Below are 23,239 nucleotides of genomic sequence, written 5' to 3' on the forward strand. Positions count from 1 at the left end.
ATTCTGTATGTATACTCCAGAGTAAAGGAAATCAAACCACCAAACACATTTGCACAAGAGCATTTCTATATATGTTCTTACTATTATATTCAATAGTATCTCTGTTTCTGTTTCAGCTGTGATCATATAACCTCTTACTGCGAAGAAATGACTTGCAACATTTATTTATATCTATTTAGTACAAATTACATGGGCCAGAAGAGAAACATGAAAAAAAAAAAAATCTGCTCAACAAAATTCAGATGATCTCTGGAAGTTATTTGTGGAAGATCAGGGCAGAGTAGCCAAACCCCACCTATGGAGTTCTAAAGCCTCTAGGTGTGAATCCCCACTTATCCAAACAACTAGCCACTTCAACAGAAAATCCCCAAGCTGCCCAGATGATGCCCTGGGGCCCCCTCTGCCTTGAACTGAAGCCTTCATCTCCAGTTCATCAGCTCTTTAAGGTCACAATTCTGGGGGAAAAACAACTAATTTAATTAGGAAGAAAGCCTGCAGCTGTATTTAGGGCAACAATTTTATTTTCTTTCCCTAACTTTAAATTATTTTTCATTCCAAGTACTAAAGCCTTCTTGAAATCGCCAAGGTGGATTCTAGTTATTTCTCCTTAATTAAAGTAAATAATAATTTAAAAAATACTCATAGATCTACTTATAAAGTGCATTATCTTAGTTTCTATATTGTTCCTCTGTTAATATCTATATACCTAGTGTATTTCACCTACATTATTTTACTAGTTCCTAAGGACCCCAGATTAATTGGAAAAGACAGGTTTATTTGGAAAAAGGAATCCTTTATATTTTTATACAACAATCACTCTTTGGGTAAAAAAAGTGAAGTGATCCAAGAAAAAGCACGCTCTGTGGGAACAACCTTTTCTAGAAGTCCAGATCATAGCTGATGTGTGACTGTTTGGGACCCTGTGGGGCCTTCCCAGGACAGACAGACACACACACACACACACACACCACACCACACACACACCCACCCCCCCATCCCCGCTATGCCCTCCACCTGCCTCTTGTCTGTAGAGAAACCTTTGCCTCATAGGTCTTCCCCGAGTTCCAAAGAATAAATTAATCAGAGAAATGAGAAAATGCAGAAAGAAAGGAAAACAGTCAAGCAAGACAAAATGATAATAGTTTAGCCATTAAACAAAGTCAAGGACCTTTAGTTCCTCCTCCAGGGCTGTAGATCATATTCTGAGCCATGTTCTTTGAGCTCTTTCACAGATACTGAAACTCCCTCTGGGTGGGAGAAGTTAACTGCATGCTGCCCACAAGCACGGAGACCCCAGACCAATTGGAACCAGAAGATTGATGATGTTGACTCCCAATTACCTCACCACCAACCAATCAGAAGAATGTCCACAAGCTGATCACGCCCTCCACAAGCCCCCTCCCTCCCCCTGTCTTTAAATAGGCCTTCTCTGAAAGCCATCGGGGAGTTTGGGTCTTTTGAGCGTTGAGCTTCCTGTTCTCCTTGCTTGGTGCCTGCAATTAAACACAATAAACACTGCCCTTTCCTCACCACAACCTGGGGGCAGTGGATTGGCTTTACCGTGCTGGGGCAAGCAGACCCAAGTCTGTTTTGGTAACACCTGTGCTGCAGGTTAGCTGTCTGGACTAACTAGTAATATAATAAAAGGAAACCTACATGACTCTTCAGAACTCCACTCCTCACATGAACTCAGGGGCTGCCAGCCAGTAAATGGAGGCCTCAGCAGTGCGAGACCAAAGCCCTTCCAGACCAGCCAGGATGCGGAACAAGGTCCCACGTGGAGAAGTGAAGGACAGTCAGCAAAGGTCAATTGTGAACATCAGAAAACCTGGATAAGAAAATGTCACACAGCATCGATTTCCTCCTCAGACTTGTAAAAAAACAATTACCTGTTACCAGAAAATCAAGCAGCAGAAGTGACTTCTGCAGTGCTCACAGTAACGGATTGTCAGAGACAAACGTTTTAAGGTTTCTTTTATGAGGTAGGGAGAGTCTTCTCTTTTTATTTTTTCTCAAATAACCATTTTAACCTAGAAGCTATGAGGGAAAAGCTCAGGATTAGTTTTCTGAGTCTAGCAGGTAAACTTCTCATTTTAAAAAATGGATCTGACCTAGTGAAGTTTAGAGGAGGAGAAGGTTCCGGTTAGCACGACAACCTTTCCCCTGATTGGGTGTGTCAAAACAATTAACACATTAATGTTGTAGAGACACCTAGAAAGTGGTGACGTTTTAAAAGCTTAAAGATGTTCACAAAGGACACTCATGGAAAGAATAAATATAAAGGACCCAAAAAGATACAAAAAAGCATTTAACGAAACTAATATTCTAACAACTGCTATTTTTTCCTATCAAATTGACACGTATTTAAAGGTAATGCCCCGACTTTGCACAGAGGTAATGCAGGGCAGGTCTGTGTCAGCTCAGGCCCTGAAGCCCTTACTGGGGGCGGGGTAGGGGGGGATGTGGATTCGGGCGCTTTTGTGGCCTCATCTCTAGGATTAAGTTCGTTAAGAAACACAAAGCTTACAACAGCGCTTGACACAAAGTGAAAGTTAAATGAATGTTAGCTGCTATCACGTGCATTAAATATCTCTAGGACGGACCAAAACCCAGCATCTGCGGTTGCCTCCGTGGGTGGGATGCACACGGCAGGTTCCCAAACTTTCTCACTTTGTGGGTTCTTAGCATCTCTCGCAGGACTTCTATGACAAAAGGACTACCTAGGAGTTCGTTTATTAGGTAGTTCGTTCCAAACAATTTAAGAAGTGTCTGTGTCCTAAAAACCTAGTAGCCATCTGGGGAAAAAAATACAGTAAACTGAAAGAAAAATGCTATTTTAATTTCATTCTTAAGTAACCACAGCTGCGAGTGGGACGTGTGTGCCTGTCGGGCACTGCACAACTCCTCAAATCCTGGCACAAGATCCGACGCTGCCGCCACCTTTGTCTCCCATTCCACAGTGACTTTCACCAGGAGCTTGCTTCTTATCAAGGCACCCGTAAAACCCCAGCTTTGCAAAGATGTATGTCATTGCGAGGAATGTAGTGTAGGTGCTGGGGAAACTGTGAGCCACCTTGGCTTGTAGGTAGAGTCTATCCAACCAACATCACTGTCTCCCTGAGAATGTGAACCCCCCCTTGTTGCCCCTGTGGGTGGGCGGCACACGGGCACCTCGGCACACAGTTTGAGAACCACGGCGACACACCCTTTTATAACTTTCCAACCTATTTGACTCAATCCATTGGAACAGCACATATTTATCTCCACCCTCACCTCCAAGAACTTTGTCCAAAATCAAACTACCGTTTCCCACTGGGTAGCCAGTCCCTTAGAGACATTTTGGGCAGATGCTTTGACTTTTGATGCATCCTGCATCAGTGCTTTGGTGCCTGAAGTGGGAGTCGAGGTGTGCATCAGCCCCCTTCTTCCTCCTTCCTGGCATCTCTGATGGAGAAAGAAAGAAGTGTGTGGGAGACCGAGGGTTCCTTCTGTGACCCCCGTCAGGTGCAGATCGAGATCTGAAGCTCATAAAACTGTACAAAAGGTTGGGGACCCTCACGCAGTAACACAGAAATGGCTCACACAGGTGAGGGGCCTGGAGCTGGAACTTGACTCCTCATGGTACATCCCCGGCTCCCGCCAGCAACCCCCTTCCCTCGGGCTGACGCTGAGGGACCCGAGCCCTGCGGGTGGCCCTCCCCGCGCAGGGGCTGCACGGGTCCCGGGCCGGCCGCTGGAGGGGCCGGAGGAGTGAGGCCCCGTGTCCAGGCTGCTGCTTGCCCTGGGACCCGATCTCCCACGCACCTTCTCAAGCTGGCTGCCTGGGGTCACCCACGGCCTCCACTCCACCCAAGGGAGGGGTTGGCCCCAAGGCCAGCTGGGAGCTGCTCCCCTGCCCGCCCTGAACCTTCACCTCTCCCCAGCTTTCCTCCTCCCACTGGGGCGACACAGGGTTCCCGACGGGCAACAGCTCTGGCTGAGCCGATGTCCGTCCAGTGGAGAAGTCTCTGCTGCCAGGAGTGAGAGGGTCTGGAAGGCTGACTGCTGGCAAGTGGGCCCCTGCCCTGCACGCCTCAGGAAGCCCAGGTGTCCCCAGGATCCCTGAATGGAACGTGGAGATCTCAACATCCTCCGGCCAAGCGTTCGAGCCTGGAATGAAGGAAAAGGCCCACAGGAAACATCACGTCGTATACTTATTCAAAATACAGAAATGAGGGACTTCCCTGGTGGTCTAGTGGGTAAGACTCCGCGCTCCCAATGCAGGGGGCCCGGGTTTGGTCCCTGGTCAGGGAACTAGACCCCGCACGTCGCAACTAAAGATACTGCATGCCGCAACTAAGACCCGGAACAGCCAAATTAATAACATAAATAAATGTTTTTAACTTAAAGACTAAGAGAACCTTCACAAACGGTGTTAGGAGCTAACGCTCCCACGGGGTGTAAGTTGGCACACCCCTTCCAGAAAATCCACTCGGAAATATCTAAAGGGTATGATGAGAGACGCAGAAAAGACTTGTGTACAAAGACATGCATTTTTAAAAAAGAAACTTTATTTTCTATCAACCTTATTTCGATTTTCTGTGGAAGAACAGCTTGAGACCGCTCCGTGGTTGCTCCTCCTGTGGGGTGGCCTGAGCAGGGGAGCTGCGTGCAGTCCCAGCGGGGCGCCGTGGTCCCCAGCGGGGCGCCGTGGGCAGGCACACAAAGCACCTGCCCCTCCACACCAGACTGCGGCTCCGGGGGACTAGCACAAAGCACCCACCCAGGAGCTGATGGAAGAGATGCACCCACCACACGGAGCCGTCCCGGCTCAGGAGGAGAGAGGAACACATTTGGGGGCAGGTGGGGGAGTGCTGAAGATTTGGGTTCTGGCCTTAAGGGGGCGTGTAAAGGTCTGCTGTGAAAGTAGAGAAACGGGCTTTTGCAGGGAGGGGACTCAACGTGGGACAGATGGGGGAGGGGAGAGACCAACGGGAATCTGTGTGTCATCTCCCAAGGCCTGGGACCTGGTCCAGGATACTTGTCCAGAAGGGGCACCACCGCCTTGACCGTGGGGCAGAGTGAAGAAGCTGAGGGGCTTCAGGCCGGGACCCATCAGGGCTGGAGGCCCCGCTTTGACCTCGCACGAGCCACCAGAGGAGACTGCCGGGGCCTCAGCCAGCCCCCCACAGCGACCCGAGGCAGGCAGTGCCCTCCCTTGCAACGGACTGCCCCAGAGACAGGCCTGGCCAGCCAGGGGCCTCCTACCCCCGCCCCGGGGCGGGCTGTTAAGACCGCCTCTCCCTCTGCACACCACCTCCCCAGGTGGGAACAAAGCCAGGAAATCGGGACTGAAGGCACATGGCCGCACGCGCAGACGCCGAGTTCACCCCCGGGTCTGCCTTTCTGAGCAGGCTGGCCTCATCGCCTTGCCGTAAAGAAACTGTCAGAGGTGTTACCACAGCTTGGAGGAAGGGACACGCCCCTGGGATGAGTAAGTGCTGCACCAACGGCCCTGCCACTTGTGACGTCACCTTTACAAGTAAAATGTTATTATCTTCTCCGTGCGTTACTGTCGTAGCTCAGTCTGGTCCTCAGGCAGCGTGGACGAACTTCGCAGGCGAACACGATCCAGCACTTAAGTTCTACGGATAACAATGCAGTCTTGCCCGAGATTTAGAAGCGAAATGCCAGACAGCACTGCTATTAGCAAACCTGTACTACATGCTGCTATAGCAGTGGAGGGAAAAACCCTCGTGTGCTGTGAACTGTGAACCGTATGGAATTTTAGAGCGAAAAGTGCACTTAGGCCCTAGAGCCCAGCCCCCATTTCTACCTTCTTACAATTAGGATGTAAAGGATCACGCTTTCATTGTAAAAAATTTAGAAATATACAGAAAATATGAGTCCATCGATTCAATGCTCGTCTCATCCAGAAACACCCTCACACGCACACAGCCAGATAATGTTTCATCTGCGCAGGCCGTGGCCGGTTGAGCTGACACATAAAACTAACCACCACGGGGCCGTTTATTTTGAAGAATGCATGTCTCTTTTGAACAGAATCTTTGAGAAGGACACAAGTCTGAAGCCTTGGCTGGGAGCACAGAGGTGACACGTGTTCGCTCTCCAAGGCAGGTCTCCCCATCCTCGGTTTCCTCAGCTGAACAGTGAATTGCCAGTATTTGCCATCTTTCAGGTTTGTGACAAATTTTATTTCTTTGTTTATTTATTTATTTATTAAATTGTCTTCTCTTTATTTAGTTATTTTTTTTTACTTTTTGGCTGCAGCCTGCAGGATCTTAGTTCCCCAACCGGGGATCAAGCCCACACCCCCTGCATTGGAAGGCAAAGTCTTAACCACTGGACCACCAGGGAAGTCCCTCCCTGTGACAAATTTTAAATGAGATCATAGGCATGAAAATATTTGTAAGCTGAAAAACATCATCCAGTGTAAACTGTTCTTTTTGTGAGTGACCAACAAAAAGTACACTCTTGTGATGGACAGTTCACGGCGAAGGCAGATTTGGAGAAGTTTCCTGACACAAAAAGGGACCAGCAGTTAGGTTAATAGCTGAAAACTAGTGTTTCTATTTGGTGTAGATATTTAAGAAACTTTTAAAAAATATTCCATAAAAATCACTTCTCAGTGAATCACTTCTCAGCTGTACTCATTCACTAAAGCTGCTTTAGACTCCATCCCGTGCTCCCACGCCCCTGAATTGCAAATTTCTTACTACAAAAGAGAGCTTATTCTATAAACGCCCTTTCAGAATCATATGAGCTTGTTAAACACTGACTTTAGGGAAATCCTTGAAGGCCCGAATAGCTTTAGAAATGACTCGGTTCTGCGCTGTCCTTTCACAGACGCGCAGGCTGAGGAGGGGGCGGTTGTGGGGCTGACCCAGGGCAGCACGGTTTGAGGACAGAGATCTAATGCTTTAAAAGATCAGCCATGCATCCCTTACCTGCAGTGTATCCCTTAATCTTTACAAATAAAATCTCTGAAATAGACACTAGTGTTAGCTCCATTTTACAGAGAACGAGACTGAGGCTCAGAGCGATTACGGTCATATTGAACAAGGGCGGGAGCCCTCCCGGGCGGGAGCCCTCCCTCAGGCGCCAGGGTGGGAGGGGACCAACAGGTACTAATTTTCACTCATTTCCCCAGCAGACACTTCAAGTACTTCCTTGTGTGCCCCGCGGTGCTGGGTCCCAGCTGCCTCCAGGGAGCCTCGGAGGAGCCGCAGCCCTGACAACACGGGTGTGGCTCCTGGGCCAGAGGCCCGCGCCCTGGCGGGGCTGGACCACGGGTGCCTTGGGCGGGCGGGCCTTCGCGGTGAGGCCGGCAGGCGACCTGGTGTTCGGGGCACGTGGTAGATCTCGGGTGAAGGCCTGAAGGCAACCCCGTTTCAGGTAAAGGAAAGAGGCAAAGGAGGGCCGGGTGCACAGGCATTCATGCGGGAGTGGCTTCGGGTGGCTGCCAGGCGGGGGGCGAGAGGGGAACCGAGAGGGGAACCGGCGGGGCAGGAGCATCTGGAGTATCTGCATCACTTTGCAGATGCTTTTCATTTAATTCTCCCACTGGCACCGTTATCATTTTGTGTTCAGGGATTAAGGGCCCTGAGCCTCTGAGGTGTTTAGCAACTCTTCCAGGTTAGGAAAAGCATCCAAGGTCACACAGCTTCAGACCCACCAGGAACTGAAAGTCAAGTCCATCCAGAGCCAAAGCTTCCCACGATTCCATCCCCCGCAGGCGAGGGGCCTGGGCTGGGCTGGCCGGGTTCTCCAGCGCTGGACCACCTTGTCTTCGGGCAACGGAAATCATGGAAGGTGCTTCATCAGGGAGATGACTCACTCAGACTGGGGCGGCTTCCGGGAGGCGGCTCACGTCTGGGCAGTGGTCTCGAGGGCCCCAAGGGGGTGGGGGAGGGCTGGTCCTCCACAGCCTCCTCACGTCATTCCTTCTCGCAGAAAAATGAGGACAAGGACATGCTCTGGGCTGGAAGCCGTGCCCGAGCCCAGAGCTGGCGAGTGTCCTGGGAGATGGGGCAGGACGTCGCCCCAGCTCTGTCCTCAGTGTCCCTCCTGCTCCTGTCCTTGTTCGATGGTGACGGAACCAGTGCAGATTTGGTTGTTTTTTGTTTTTTTGGGTTTTTTAATTTATTTTTGGCTGCCTTGGGTCTTCGTTGCTGCGTGTGGGCTTTCTCTAGCTGCAGCGAGCGGGGGCTACTCTTTGTTGCAGTGCGCGGGCTTCTCATTGCGGTGGCTTCTCTCGTTGCAAAGCACAGGCTCTAGGCGCATGGGCTTCAGTAGTTGTGGCACGTGGGCTCAGTAGTTGTGGCTCACGGGCTCTAGAGCGCAGGCTCAGTAGTTATGGTGCATGGGCTGAGTTGCTCCGTGGCATGTGGGATCTTCCCGGACCAGGGCTCAAACCCATGTCCCCTGCATTGGCAGCTGGATTCTTAACCACTGTGCCACCAGGGAAGTCCCTGCATATTTGGTTTTTCTCAGCAGGAAGCTGGTGGCTGCATTCCATGATTGTGGTTGATTTTTTACTTTGTATTTGGGTAGGTGAAAGTAAAAAAATGTTTGTGTCTAAGCACTAACGATTTACTAATATTGACTTTGTGTGCACTCCCAGGTGGGGTTTATTTTGAAACGAGACTCCATGCTACTAGGAGACAAAGCTTAAGATCAAAGAGTTCCCAGGGAGAAAAGAAGTGGCCTTGGCTTACAGGCTGGCTTAGAATTCAGAGCACGGAAACCGAACACCAGCATCTGGGTATGTGAAATCCCAGGAAGAAAAGGCCAGAAGACGGACCCCAGGGCCAGCCACTGCCCATGCCCAGTGCCCAGCGTGTGCGGCCTTCCCAGGCGGGCTCTACCTGTGCCTGCGAGGTGCACCTTCTGGATCTGAGGAACACAGCGTTGCCTGGCTCTGCGGCACAGGGACAAACAGCCGTGGCTGGTGCCCTGGCTCCTCTGGGCTCCTTTTTCGGAGGGTTGTTACCGTGTGGAGCCGTGTGTGATGGGGACGGGTCAGGGAGAACACAAATGACTGTCTCATAGGTCCTGCTCAGAAGGAGCATATAGGTAAACATATAGATAAAATACAACAAAAATACGAGTGCCTGCTACGTGCAAAATGGCACAGGAAGTCAATGGAAGAGCAAGACATGTTCACTTTGGCCAAAATCACTAAACACAGAAATACTTTGACATGGATCACAGATCGAATATAAACGCTAAAGCTGAAAAGCTTCTAGAAGAAAACACAGGAGAATTTCTTCACGATCTTGAGGAAGGAAACGATTTCTTAAATAGAACAGCAAAAGCACTAACAATAAGAGAAAAATCACACATTTGGCTTCATCAAAATTAACACCTGCCCTTTAAAAGACACCATTAACGAAACGGGATAAAATATTCTCAATACGTATATCTGACAAAGGACTTGTATCCAGATTGCATCCTTGTAAAGCAGTGTCTTGAGTTTTCATCTCGGCATGATGTAATTACTTCCCGTTACAGAAGATGAGAATTTAGCTCCTTTTAAACCCTCTTCCCCTGATACCCAGGCATGCCCTTCCCATTCCCTTGTCTTCCTAATACACGCTGCCAGACTTTTGGACGTTTGGTGAAGTCAATAATTAACATATTACTACGACTATGTAAACGCTATCCCCAAATGAACCATACTATTCCTATAATCACTTTCACTTTTCCATACAACCTTTAGTTTTCCCTAGAATTAATAATTGGTTCATGTTTTCCATTTGCTTAGTTTTTTATATCCTCAACCCAAACCCAATCCTAAACTGTTCTCCAAGTACCGAATCTCCTCTAAGGCAGGCGAAGGACCTCTTCCCAGTGAAGGCCACCCTAGACCCCCCGCTGGTCCCGAGCGAGCAGCCTGCCCCCCGCACCTGGGGCACAGCTGTCACCTGGGACCCGTTCAGCAGCGCCCACTGAGCCCCTTCTTCCTCCCCTTTGTCAGACCCGTTTCTTGGACCCCATGTCTGCTTCCAGCTTCCTGAGAAAGAGGATATGGGAGGAAAACATTCTGAATTCTTGAATGTCTGAAATGTCTTTATTCTACCCTCACACTTGATTAATAGCTTGTCTGGGGATAGAGTTTAAGGTTGAAAACAATTATTTTCACAAAATTTGAAGGCCTTGTTCCATTACCCTCTAATGTCTAGAGCTGGTGTTACCTTCAAAGCCCTTCTGATTCTTGATCCTTTGTATATGAACTGTTTTATCTCTCCGAAGCTTGTAGCATTCTCTCTTTGTTCTAAACATTCTGGAATATCTGATGATGTACATTTGTATGGGTCTATTTTTACCCATTGTTCTGGGCATTTCAGCTCCTTTCAATCTAAAAGCATATCCTTTAGCTCTAGGTCATTTTCCTGAATTACTGAATTGAAGATCTCCTCAACTCCATTAACATATTTTTCTTTTTCTGAAACTGCCACAGTTCAGATACAGACATGGACATCCTTCTAATTTCCTTACATTTCCCTTTTATTTTCCATTTCTTCATTTTTTGGCTCTTTTTTTCTGGGAGAGTTCCTTGACTTTACTGTCCAAACTTTCCACGGACTTTAATTTTTGCCATCATTGTTAATTTTTCAAAGACCTCCCTCTTGTTCTCTGAATGTTCCTTTTAAATATGTTCTCTTCTTGTTTCAAGGTTGCAACATCTTCTCTTATCTTGAAAATATCAGTGACAGTTTTCTGAAGCTCTTCTTGTACAATCTCGTTTGGGCTCATTTTTGTCTGCGTCGTCCATGTCAGGCTCACATTACTCTCCAGAGGTTCCTATCCGAGGGCTTGCCGTGGAAATGCTGATGGGAAGCTCTGCGTGTGCACGTGAAGCTGCCATGCAAGGTAATCTGGCCGGGCCCTCTACTTGGAGAACCTTGATATCAGTATCTTCCAGTCTTTTCCTCCTGGGCTGCTCAGAGGCCCCAGAGGAGACCACCAATCTCCTGCCCAGAGGATGACAAGCTTGTTGCCGGTATTCCGAGAGCTGAGTGGGAGAAGAGGGCTGAAGGATTCAGTATGCACATATTCACTTCATAGCTCTGTCCCAAACCGTGCCTTGTAACCATAGCAACCCTCCAGCTTACCATCCTCAGAGAAAACTTTCCCGTCTTTTTCCAGTTGGGGGAAGGGCAGCCACTTGTGCGGCTAGAGTTGTGGAGATGATCTGGGTAACTTCTAAAACAGACTTTCAACCAATCCTCTTTATTTTAGTAAGAACATTCAAGATAGACTGCATTCTGAGCCACAAAACACACTTTTATACATTCAAAAAATAGAAATCATAGCTCTCAGACCTCAATGGAATTAAACCAGAAATCAATAACAGAAAGATGTCTGGAAAATGCCAGAATACTGGGAGATTAAGCAGCACGCTTCTAAATAACACATGGGTCAAAGAAGAAATCTCAAGAAAATTTTAAAATATTTTAAACTAAAAGAAAATGAAAATACAGCTTATCAAAATTTGTGGAATGTGGCAGAAGCAGTGACAAGAGGGAAATATACAGTATTGAATGCGTATATTAGAAAAGAAGAACATAAAATCAATAAACTAAACTTTCACCTTAGGAAACTAGAAAAAGAGCAATTAAATACAAAGTAAGCAGAAGAAAATAAATGATAAAGACTTGAGAGAGCAGAAACCACTGAAATTGAAAATAGGAAATCAGAAGAGAAGAATTAATAAAACCAAAAGCCAGTTCACTGAAAAGATCAATAAAATCAATAAGCTTCTAGCCAGACTTATTAACAAAAAAAGAGAGAAAACACAAATTGCTGATATCAGAAATGCAGCAGGGAATTATCACCAGCACATGAGCATTAAAAGGGTAAATCTGACGACCTAGATAAAATGGACCAGTTCTTTGAAACACAATAGCTGCCAAAACTCACACAAGAAGAAACAGATTTAAAAAAAAACAAACAAACAAGAAGAAGAAAAAGAAGAAACAGATAATCTGAATAGGCCTGTATCTACTAAGGAAATTAAATCAATAATGAATAACCTTCCAAAACAGAAAGCACCAGGCCCACATGGGTTCACTGGTGAATTCTACCAAACACTAAAGAAGAAATCATACCAATTCTCTATAATCTCTTCCAGAAGATAGAAGCCAAGGGAATATAACTTATTCTGTGAGGCTAGCATTACCCTAATACCCAAACCAGACGAAGATGTTACAAGAAAAGTACAGACCAATATCTCTCATGAACATAGATGCAAAATCCTCAACAAATATTAGCAAATCAAATCCAATAATGTACAAAAAGAATTATACACCACAACCAAGTGTGATTTATCCCAGGTAAGAAAGGCTGGATCAACATTCAAATAAACAAACATAAATATAGTCAACTGATCTTTGACAAAGGAGAAAAGGCAAAGATTGTCTTTTCAACAAATGGTCCCTGAACACTTGGACATCCTCATGCAAAAAAGTGAATCTAGACACACATAACTTACACCCTTCACAAAAATTATTTTCACCAAAAATCATGGTCCTCAATGTAAAACAGAAAATTATAAACCTAGATGATCTCGGGTATGACAATGACCTTTTTTTTTTTTTTTTTTTTGGCTGAGCCACACGGCATGTGGGATCTTAGTTCCCCGACCAGGGATCAAACCCACGCCCCCTGCACTGGAAGCACAGCCTTAACCTGTGGACCAACAGGGAAGTACCCACGATGACATTTTAGATACAACACCAAAGGCACAATTCATGAAAGGAAGAATTGATTATCTGAGCTTCATTAAAATTAAAAACTTCTCTGTGAAAGACACTGTCAAGAGAATGAGATGATAAACCACAAACTGAGAGAAAATATTTGCAAAAGACACATCTGATAAAGTACTGTTATTCAGAATATACAAAGAACTCTCAAAATTCAGCAGTAAGAAAACAAACAACCTGGTCAAAAAATAGGCAAAAGATCTCAACAGAAACCTCACCAAAGAAGGGGTACAGAAAGCAAGAAAGCACACAGAAACACATTCAGCATCACGTATCATCAGGGGAATGCAAGCAAATTAAAACGACCCACACTACACACCTATTAGAATGGCCAAAATCCCAAACCCTGACAACACCAAAAGCTGGCAAGGATGTGGAGCAACAGGAACGCTCATTCATCGCTGGTGGGAGTGCAAAATGGAACAGCCACTGTGGAAGATAGTTTGGCAGTTTCTTACAAAACTAAACACACTCCCACCATACAATCTAGCAACTGTACTCCTTAGTACTTACCCCAGTGAGTCAAAAAGTATGTCCACACAAAAATCTGCACCTGGATGTTTATAAAATTTTAGTCATAATTGCCAAAACTGGGTAGCAAATAACATGTCCTTCAGTGGGTGAATGAATAAACTATGGTCCATCCAGAAAATGGAATATAATTCAGTGCTAAAAAGGAATGAGCTGTCAGCCATGGAAAGGCCTGGAGGAACCTGAAGTGCATATGACTAAGTGAAAGAAGCCAATTTGAGAAGGCTACAGACTGTGTGATTCCACAGTTGTGGAAAAGCCAAAACTATGGAGACAGTAAGAAAACATCAGTGGTTTCCAGGAGTTACAGGGAGGGAGGGGTGAATAGGTGGAGCACAGAGGGCCCTTAGGGCAGCCTACTCCGTGTGAGACTATAAGGTGGATACACGTCATGTACATTTGTCCAAACCATAGCAAGTACGACACCGAGAGTGACCCCCTAACGCAAACCGTGGACTCTGGGAGATGACGGCCTGTCAGTGTGGGTTCTCTGACTGTAACAAAGGCACCACCTTGGGGGGGGAGGCTGACAGTGGGGGGAAGCTGTGTGTTTGGGGACGGTGGATACGAACTCTCTGTACTTCCGCTCCATTCTGCTCTGAAAAATAAGCTTTATTAATTTACAAAACCTCTCTCCTGTCGTGTTAATGGTGTCCGGGAAGCGAGAGGATGCAGATACCTCCAGAGGCCTGATCCGTAGCCAGCTGGGCCCGTACAACACGCTGAGACAGAGGGCGGGGTGAGGAGCACCAGGAGAAGCGGGTCCCCGCTGGCCCCGGGGAAGCAGTCAGCGCCCTCAGTGCAAACAGAAAGCACGGGAACAAGGCCCTGAGCGAAGAGGGCCCGCCGTGGTTCATCTAAGAGTCACAAACACGCCGGCAGGGCCAGATGCCGAGGAACCGGGGGCCATTTTCAGGTAGCCGTCAAGCTGCAAGGAGGCTGTCCACACCATGGAAGATCCTTACCGGAGACGGAGCACGTGGCCAAGTGGAAGCAGCGGGGCAGGGCTCTCGGGGGAGGGGGAGGGGTGCGCAGGGAAGGCCCGTGCCTGGGTGTGCGGCCACCAGCAGGCACCAGCAGGCACGCCCTCCCTGCAAACACAGAAAGACCTCAGGCTCACAGCCACCAATGCACACTCCCTGACCCCCGGGGGGGCTTCCAGTCAGTGGTCAGTGCGGAGCTCTTACACGAGAATGGACGGTAAGGACTGATGCTAGGTCAAGTACACATCATGGGCAGTCCAGAGACAGACCTGAAAACTTTAGGGTCAGTTGATTTTTGGCAAGAGTGCCAAGTCAATGCAACGGGGAAAGAATGGTTAGTCTTTTCAACAAATGGTTCTGGGACACCCTGGTACTCACGTGCACACTAGTGAAATCACACCCCTCATCTTATTGCACAAAAATAAACTAAAAATGGATCACAGACCTAAATGAAGGGTTAAACTATAAACGTCTTGGGAGAAAATACAGGAGTAGATTTTCATGGCCTTGGGTTAGGCAAAGTCTTCCCTGATAGGACACCCAAAGCAAAAACAACGAGAGAAAAAAATAGATAAACTGGACTTCAGCAAAATAAAAAATTGGGGGGCATCAAAGAACACCAAAAAGAAAAAATGAAATTGGTGAGGATGTGGAAAAATTAGGGCCATCACACATTGCTGGAGGGAATGTAAGTTGGTGCACTTGTTCTGGAAACAGTCTGGCACCACCTCAGAAGGTTCATAGCGTTGCCGTTTGACCCAGTAAAGCCACCACTGGGCTTACACCCAAGAGAAATAAAGTATGTCCACAGAAACACTTGCATATGAATGCTCAGAGCAGTACTATGCACAATAGCCGAAAGGCAGACCTAACTCTAATGTTCACTAACTGTTGGATAAATAGGAAAAATAAAATGGGATAAATCTACACAACACAATACTATTTGACAATAAAAAGGAATGACATACTCACAGTGCTACCACATGGGTGAACCTTTAAAGTATGATGCTAAGTGAAAGAATCCAGTCACCAAAGGCCACTTACTGTATGATTTCATCTATATTAAATGTCCAGAAGAGGCAAATCCGTAGAGACGGGGGTAGATTAGTGGTTGTCTGAGGAGTGCACTTGTGATGGTCATGAACAATGGGAATTAAGGCCGAAGGGAACCAGGCCTCTCTTGAGTGATAAAAATGTTCTCAAGTTGATTGTGGTGATGTTTCTGCAAGTCTGTGAATATACTAAAAACTGTTGAATGATATACCTTAAGTGGGTGAATTTTTTGTACTTATGTGAATTATATCTCATTAAAGTTATTTTAAAAAAAAAGATGGTCAGAGTCATTTAAGGAAAGCCTCCAACATGCATTTGGAGAAAGAGCAAAACAAAGAACAAGCAGCAAAAACATAACACAAAGGAGCCCAGAGGAAATACAGACAATTGGGAAGCAGAATTAAAAAACCCTTGAAATGATAAGAGGGGTAACAAACACAAATACTGAAGACATAAAACAGGGACAGACTGATTGGAGAACAAGAATGAGCTCTTGGGAATTAAAAAGATAATACCTTTGCCCCAAAAATTTAATATGAAATCTGTAAGATGAAGTCAATGAAATCTTCCAGAAAGTGGAATAAAAAAGACATGGATGACAGGAAATAAATATAAGAAATCAGAGAATCAGCTGAGGAGTTGGAGAATCTTTGGAGGGAATAAAGTTCAAAATAATGCAAGAAGGGACTTCCCTGGTGGTCCAGTGGGTAAGACTCGACACTCCCAATACAGGGGGCCCAGGTTCAATCCCTGGTCGGGGAACTAGATCCTCCATGCATGCGGCAACTAAGATGCCTGCATGCCACAACTAAGACCCAGTGTAGCCAAAATAAATAAATAAATAAATATTTTTAAAAAAATAATGCAAGAAAATTCACCAGAGCCAAAGGGCACACATCTCTAGGTTGAAGCCTCAGTGTTCAGGACAATAAACGAAACCAATGGAGGAACATCGCCATGAAGTGTAGACCACAGAGTATACAGAGATGATTCTAGAAGCTTCTAGAGAGAAAGGGTACTCAACAAGACTGTGAACCTGGGAAACAGAGGACTAATGCCTTCAAAATGCTGCGTGAATTTCATCCTAGAATTTTAGATTTATTTATATTTTCAATAAAGTAGAAAAGGGACATTTTTGGACAAGCAAGAACCCCAACTTTTTTCCAGGTGTAACCTGAGGAAAAGGAAGACATGGCATTTGGCAAAATGGGATCCAACACAGGAAAGTGACAAAGAGAATTCCCAAGATGACAGCTGTTTGTCAGGCTTGAAGGGCAGCTGGTCCAGACTGCAGGATGAGGTGGACAAAGCACTTGTGCTCCTGGAAAACAGTCTGGGATTTGACAGATCCATTGCAGCAACTGGGGAGGGAGGGAGAGAGGGAGGGGAGGAAGAAGGGAAGGAAGGAAGGATGGACAAAACACCTGTATTTTCAAAGAAAACAGAGTAAATGAAAAAACAAGGTAATTACTAAGTCCAAGAGGAATATTTTTTTGTATAAGAAGGAAACATAATCAGAATACACTATTTGGCTCAAAGACAACCTAGCAGTCTTTTGTTCTTGTTTTTGTTTTTTGGTTTTTGTTTTTGGCCACACTTTGAGGCTTATGGGATCTTAGTTCCCCAACCAGGGATTGAACCTCGGGGCCACGGCCATGAAAGTCCTAACCACTGGACTGCCAGGGAATTCCCCAGCATAGTCTTAATAATATTTACATTGATAACTGATTTAACTAAAAGTTGTGAGAGAACTTATACTAGGAAACAGAGGTTGAGGAAGGCCTATAAGAGAATTACCATATATGTCATTGATAGAAAATATTTAAAATAAGTAAATCAAGAAATATCATTAAGAGCCTATTAGTGAAAATGCCAGAAAAAAATGACATAGAAGACATGGGAGAGGCTGTGTTTGGGAAGCAGGAAATGGCGAGACATGGACAGAGACTCTTTTTCTAAAAACAATATAATTTTGGGACTTCCCAGGCGGTCCAGTGGTTAAGACTCCGAGCTCCCGCTGCAGGGGCGGGGAGGCGGGCTTCACGTCTGTACCCGGGTCCTGGAGCCATAAGCTACTCTGATCCTTTTGGAGACACCAGTCACCGGCTTAAAAAAGGCAGGAAGCTGGTGACTTTAGGAGGGTCCGCGCGTCCAGAGCGGCGGGCAAGCAGGAAGGGAAGAGGGCGCAATGCTGCAGAGCAGAGGGCTGGACGCTGAGGGTGGTCAGGTCAGCTGACCCGCTGCCGAGGAAGGGTGGTCTCTCCGCTACCCAAGAGGGAATGACACATGGAAAGAGATGACGGCCAACTGCTCCACTGGTCCCCGGATCCTGCCAGATGTCAGCGCAAGGACTAACGCACAGCCGGAGGGCTCTGCGCAGACCCGCGCTATCCAGCGTGGACCGCTGAGCACGCACGGCGACAAGCTTGCGAAACGTGGCTGGCGTGACTGAGGAGGTGAATTGTGAGCCTTCATTACTCAAAACTGAAATTGAAACCGAAACCCACTTCCACCTCCAGGAAGATGGAGCAGATTTTTCCTACGCCTCCCACCAAGTACGACTAAAACTCCTGGACACGGCAGACAGAACAGAAGACCCTGAGAGGTGGGGGGGCGGCGGCAGAGGAGCTGGGCCTCGGGGCCTGAGGAACGACGCAGCGCTAAGCGCTCCGGGGTTTCTTTTCGGTTCCAGGCTTGGAGCTGAGGCCAGCAACCTGCAAGTGGCAGCAAGCCGGGTCCCAGTGAGAGCCCGACCCCCGACCCAGAGGAGGCGGGCAGACGGGGAGTAACTGCTCCAGTACAGCCAGTCAGATCAGAAAACCCTGCCCCCGGCCGTGCCAGCAGAGCCCCCAGCGTCCTGCTGGGGTGACGTGCCAGGACTCCTGCTAGGGCAGGACGCTGGGACCTCCACGCCCGTCGGCTGACGATGCCTCCCCGACGTGTCAGCCTAAGAGGAAAGCGGGGGCCGGCAGTAAGGGGGGCCCCTCGCCGCTAGGACAGGGTCGGAGGCGGCCCGGTGGAGTCGCGACTGCCCAGTGGGGACCACGTGACTGCACCTTTCAAAAGACCAACTCAGAGTAAAACAAACGATACTTTCTGCATTTCTTAATACCATCAACCATCTTAAAGCAAAGGTGAGGCGTTAGCCTTGTCCTGTCAGTGTAACTGTTCCGAGCAGGGGAATCAGCTCCCACTCGCGATTTACCTGACACCCCACTTAACCCGCTCGACAATCTAATGCCATATACTTGTCACCACCTTCGCGAAGAGAACTGGTCACAGAACCGCACCCCTGCTTGGCCCGCGTGCTGACCTGAAACCCGATCTCCTCTGGGGGGCTCCTCCCCACTCCCCCTCCCCTCCCCCTCCCGATGGCAGCCCTGGCTGCGCGTGAATCACAGGAAAGCCCGGGGGAGTCCCAACACATGATATGAGCGAGAACTTGCAAATTCCAATGAAGCTTGACACCAATGGATTTGGATTCAAAACTTTAATAATAAATTGTGCCAGTAGAAGCTTTTCAAAGGCAATGATATATCAATAAATAATAGTTAAATTGAGTTCCTGAGAAAGAACCTACCACATGACGTCTGTCAGAGCGTAAATAACAACACGGCGTTACTGCAAAACTAGAGAAACACTGACAGTCGCGACAGAGCACAGCAGACCCAGAACCTGCCACTCACACACATGTAAACCAGTACACAGGAATCACCTTCTTCAGTTTAGCCATCGATAGACACGAAAGTGTGCTGCCTGGAGATACACTAACTAATGGATACATTATGCTGAAAACCTCAAGGAAAAATACGTGGAATAATATAATGAAAAATATGATGCATCAGGTTTTTAAAAAGCAAAAAAAGAATTTAACTTTTTATTCAAATATAAATCACTTTAAATAGGAATCATACTAATTTGAAATAGGAATATTTCGTGTTTATCTATGTAGTTATATATACATTTACACTCCTAAGAAAATATGTATGGCTTAAATATCTTTTCTTTTTCAACATCACTTTGCTGTTTCACAAAGATCAGAAAAATGTGCTTCTAAAACCAAGTTAAGATGGATCCTTCAAAGCACACTAGAAACACGGTGAGAGAACCCCAAGATCACTGCCCTTCCGCGGGGCGTCTGCCGGGTAGGGCTCCGGCTACCCGTGGCGGCTGTACCACCAGGACAGCACCCTGACTCGCGAAGCAGACAGAGGTCCACGACTAACTTACATTTTTTTGGCAGAGCTAAGAGAATCCCTTTTGATGTATACAAGTGTAGTGTAGGACAAACGTCTTTGCCCCCCAAAGAATCCAATCACACCCATGACACATACAGTCACATCAGCTCTCAGGCACACGTGCATTTCCTCAACGAGAGAGGAGGGGTGCAGTCACAGCGAGGAAGTCACCACAGGACGACACGGCATCAGCACACTGCCCAGAATTACTCACTCAAAACGTATTCACAGAACCCGCTGTGAATGGCAAGACACGGTCACGCTTTAATAGAAAAACCCTGTTCATGCAGCGATCTCTCCACACTTGGCGTCTGAAGTCACACCCGCGTGATCACCTGCTCACACTTCCTATTATACTATAATATGCAAAAAGCAAACAGAACAAAACAAAAGCAGCTTTTAACATATATCACAATTTTGAAATGTGGGAAAAATATAAAACAAAAACCACTGTGTGAATAAAATGGTATCAGTAACATCAGAACAGTGTTATCTTTTTTTTTTTTTTTTTTTACATTATTGCACAGAGATTTCTTATCACATGTTCTTCAATCTTTACGTCTTTCCCTAAATGTGAATAAGTGCTGTGGATAAAATACAAACGTAGAAAATAACAGCAGCATGATTTGTCAAAATTAATCCCTATAATTTAGTAAGAAAAATGGCTATAAACAAAATAAGTGCTCTTTCTAAACTGTACTAATTTTAAAAAATATTGTTTTAATGCAGTGAAGGTCCTCAAAAGCCAATTCCAGGCCATGTTGACACCCGCCCCGCCATCAACCAGAATGTGGAGAAGATGTCAGAGGCGAGTCCTCTTTCAGAAGATTTTCTGCTTTGGTTCTGGGTGCAGACCAGACTTTCGAGGGGCAATCGGCCGACTGACCCGAGGGGCTGACCTCCCGGTCCCCCAGGGTCTACACGTACACGGGCTGGCAGCCCCCGGCCTGCGCCCCCGGGGCCGGGCCCCCCGCAGCTGGCTGCTCGGCCTCAGTCCCGGTCTCGGCCACCGCAGGCTTGGGGCACCGGAACGGGTAGCCGTTGTCGTCGAAGAACCTCCGGAAGGTGAACTCATAGAAGGCGTGCTCGGGGTGCCGGCTGCCCGGGGGGCCCAGCGCATCCCAGGCCTTGGAGCTGTCCTCGCTACCGTCCTGCCAGGGGCCCTCCTCGTCCACTGGGTCGAAGTTGGACGTGTCCATGGGGTGGCTGATCGTGGGCACGTAGGGGGCCGGCTGCCTCCGGATGTCGCCGGAGAAGTCGATGGCACCCAGGAACGGGTGGGCCTTCAGGTCGTCGGCCCCGTTGCGGCCCAGCCGGTGCTCAGCCGAGCAGCAGAGCTTGGCGATGAGGTCCCGGGCCTCGGGGCTCAGCTCCACCTGCGCGGGGATGTGCAGCGTGCTCTCCCAGTTAATCACCTGCGGGGACAGTACAGGCGGTGTTCCTTCCTCCTCAACCTCGAGGCCGACGAGGGCCGGCCCGGGACAGGGTGTTAAAGAACGTGATCATTTCTCAACGTGGCTAATCATCAGGGAAATGCAAATCAAAACCACAATGCAGTACACCACCTCACAACGGTCAGAATGGCCATCATCAAAGAGTCTACAAACGATAAATGCTGAAGAGGGTGTGGAGAAAAGGGAACCCTCCTACACTGTTGGTGGGAATGTAAACTGGTGCAGCCACTATGGAGAACAGTATGAAGTTTCCTCAGAAAACTAAAAATAGAGCTACTATATGATCCAGCAATCCTACTCCTGGGCATATGTCCAGACAAAACTATAATTCAAAAAGATACATGCACCCCTATGTTCATAGCAGCACTATTTACAATAGCCAAGACATGGAAGCAAAATGTCCATCAACAGATGAATAGATAAAGATGTGGTACATATATACAATGGAATCCTACTCAGCCATGAAAAAAGAATGAAATAATATCATTTGCAGCAACATAGATGAACCTAGAGATTATCATACTAAGTGAAGTCAGACAGAGAAAGACAAATACCATATGATATCGCTTATATGTGGAATCTAAAATATGACACAAATGAACTTATTTACAAAACAGAAACAGACTCACACACATAGAAAACAAAGTTATGGTTACCAAAGGGGAGAGGGAGGGAAGGAGGGACAAATTAGGAGTTTGGGATTAACAGATACACACTACTATTCAATATATATAAATAGACAAGGACTGACTGGATAGCACAGGGAATTATATTCAATATCTGGTAAGAACCTATAATGGAAAAGAATCTGAAAATAATATATATCTGAATCACTTTGCTGTACACCTGAAACTAACACAATATTGTAAATCAACTATACTTCAATAAAAATAACTTTTTGGTAATTTAAAAAGATCTTGATAATTTCACGATGGGAGAACAGAACAGACGTAGGAGGATCTGAGCAGCTACAAACCGTCAGTGTGGTTTCAGGAGGAGCCCACAGCCTGAGGCACAGGGCGAGGAAGCCACCCCTAGCTGGTGGTGCTCAACCACACACATCAGCCATCGGGACGCTCACAGAGGCCTGTCTGCTGTGAGGAGGAAGCCTAAGGGACTTCTTGTTTACACCTGGAGTCAGGATAAAGCAAGGCCAATATAACCAGGAGTGGCACGGGGACAGGGGGTGCGAGGGCTGGTTTGAAACTGAGTTGTTGTTTTAGTAGAGCCAAAGCTATACAACTCACAGAAGAAAACATAAAGGAAAACGTTCATGATGTTGGATTTGGCAATGATTTCTTGGATATGATACCAAAAGCACGGGCAATAAAACAAAAAAATATATATAAAACAGACTTAATCAAAATTTAAAACTTTTGTGCATCAAAGGACACTACTGACAGAGTGAAAAGACAAACCATGGAATGGGAGAATGTATTTGCAAAGCATATAGCCGATAAGGAATTAATATCCAGACTATATAAAGAACTACAACTCAACAACAAAAACCCAAAGAACCGAATTAAAAAAGGGCAAAGGACTTGAATAGACATTTCTCCAAAGAAGATCTACAAATGACCACGAAACATATGAAAAGAGGCTCAACATCACTGAACCTTAGGGATATGCAAATTAAAATCACAATGAGATACCACCTCACACCCCCTAGAATAACTACTATTTTAAAAAAAACAAAAGGAGATTAAGTGTTGGCAAGGATGTGGAGAAATAGGAGCCTTTGTATACTGTTGGTGGGAATGTAAAATGGTGCAGCCACTATGGAAACAGTATGGAGGTTCCTCAGAAAGTTTCAACATAGAATGTCCGTACGACCCAGCAATTCCACTCCTGGGTATATACCCAAAGGAACTGAAAGCAGGGACCAAACAGATACTTGTACACATACTTATGTTCACAGCAGCACTACTCACAAGAGCCGAAAGGCGGAAACAACCCAAACATCCGTTGCCAGATGATGGATTAAAAAAATGGAATGTTATTTACACACAATGGAGTATTACTCAATATTACATACAATATCATTCAGCCTTAAAAAGGAAGGAAATTCTGACACAGGCTCCAACATGGATGAACCTTGAGGACATTATGCTGAGTGAAATAAGCCAGACACAGAAGGATAAATACTGTATGATTCCACTTATATGAGGTCCCTAGAGTAGGCAACTTCATAGAGACAGAAAGTATTGATACAA

General features: G+C 46.6%; 1 protein-coding gene and 1 long non-coding RNA gene across 3 annotated transcripts in view; one reads left to right on the plus strand and one right to left on the minus strand.

Moving 5' to 3' along the window:
• The first annotated feature begins 3,986 nt into the window (after positions 1 to 3,986).
• Positions 3,987 to 12,110, plus strand: LOC309615417. The gene is made up of 2 exons (XR_014236808.1): positions 3,987 to 5,473; positions 6,043 to 12,110. It is a non-coding gene; the product is annotated as an uncharacterized lncRNA (long non-coding RNA).
• Positions 12,111 to 18,809: 6,699 nt separating this feature from the next.
• Positions 18,810 to 23,239, minus strand: part of LATS2 (large tumor suppressor kinase 2) — a 44,053-nt gene continuing 39,623 nt past the window's right edge. For both annotated transcript variants that reach the window (XM_082364914.1, XM_082364915.1), the window contains exon 8: positions 18,810 to 20,987. In XM_082364914.1, the coding sequence (XP_082221040.1) occupies positions 20,490 to 20,987 (498 nt within the window). In that variant the 3' untranslated portion in view covers positions 18,810 to 20,489. The remainder of the gene's footprint in view (positions 20,988 to 23,239) is intronic.

The sequence above is a fragment of the Balaenoptera borealis genome (genome assembly GCF_965194805.1).
Source record: "Balaenoptera borealis genome assembly, chromosome: 18".
NCBI classification, from domain to species: domain Eukaryota; kingdom Metazoa; phylum Chordata; class Mammalia; order Artiodactyla; family Balaenopteridae; genus Balaenoptera; species Balaenoptera borealis.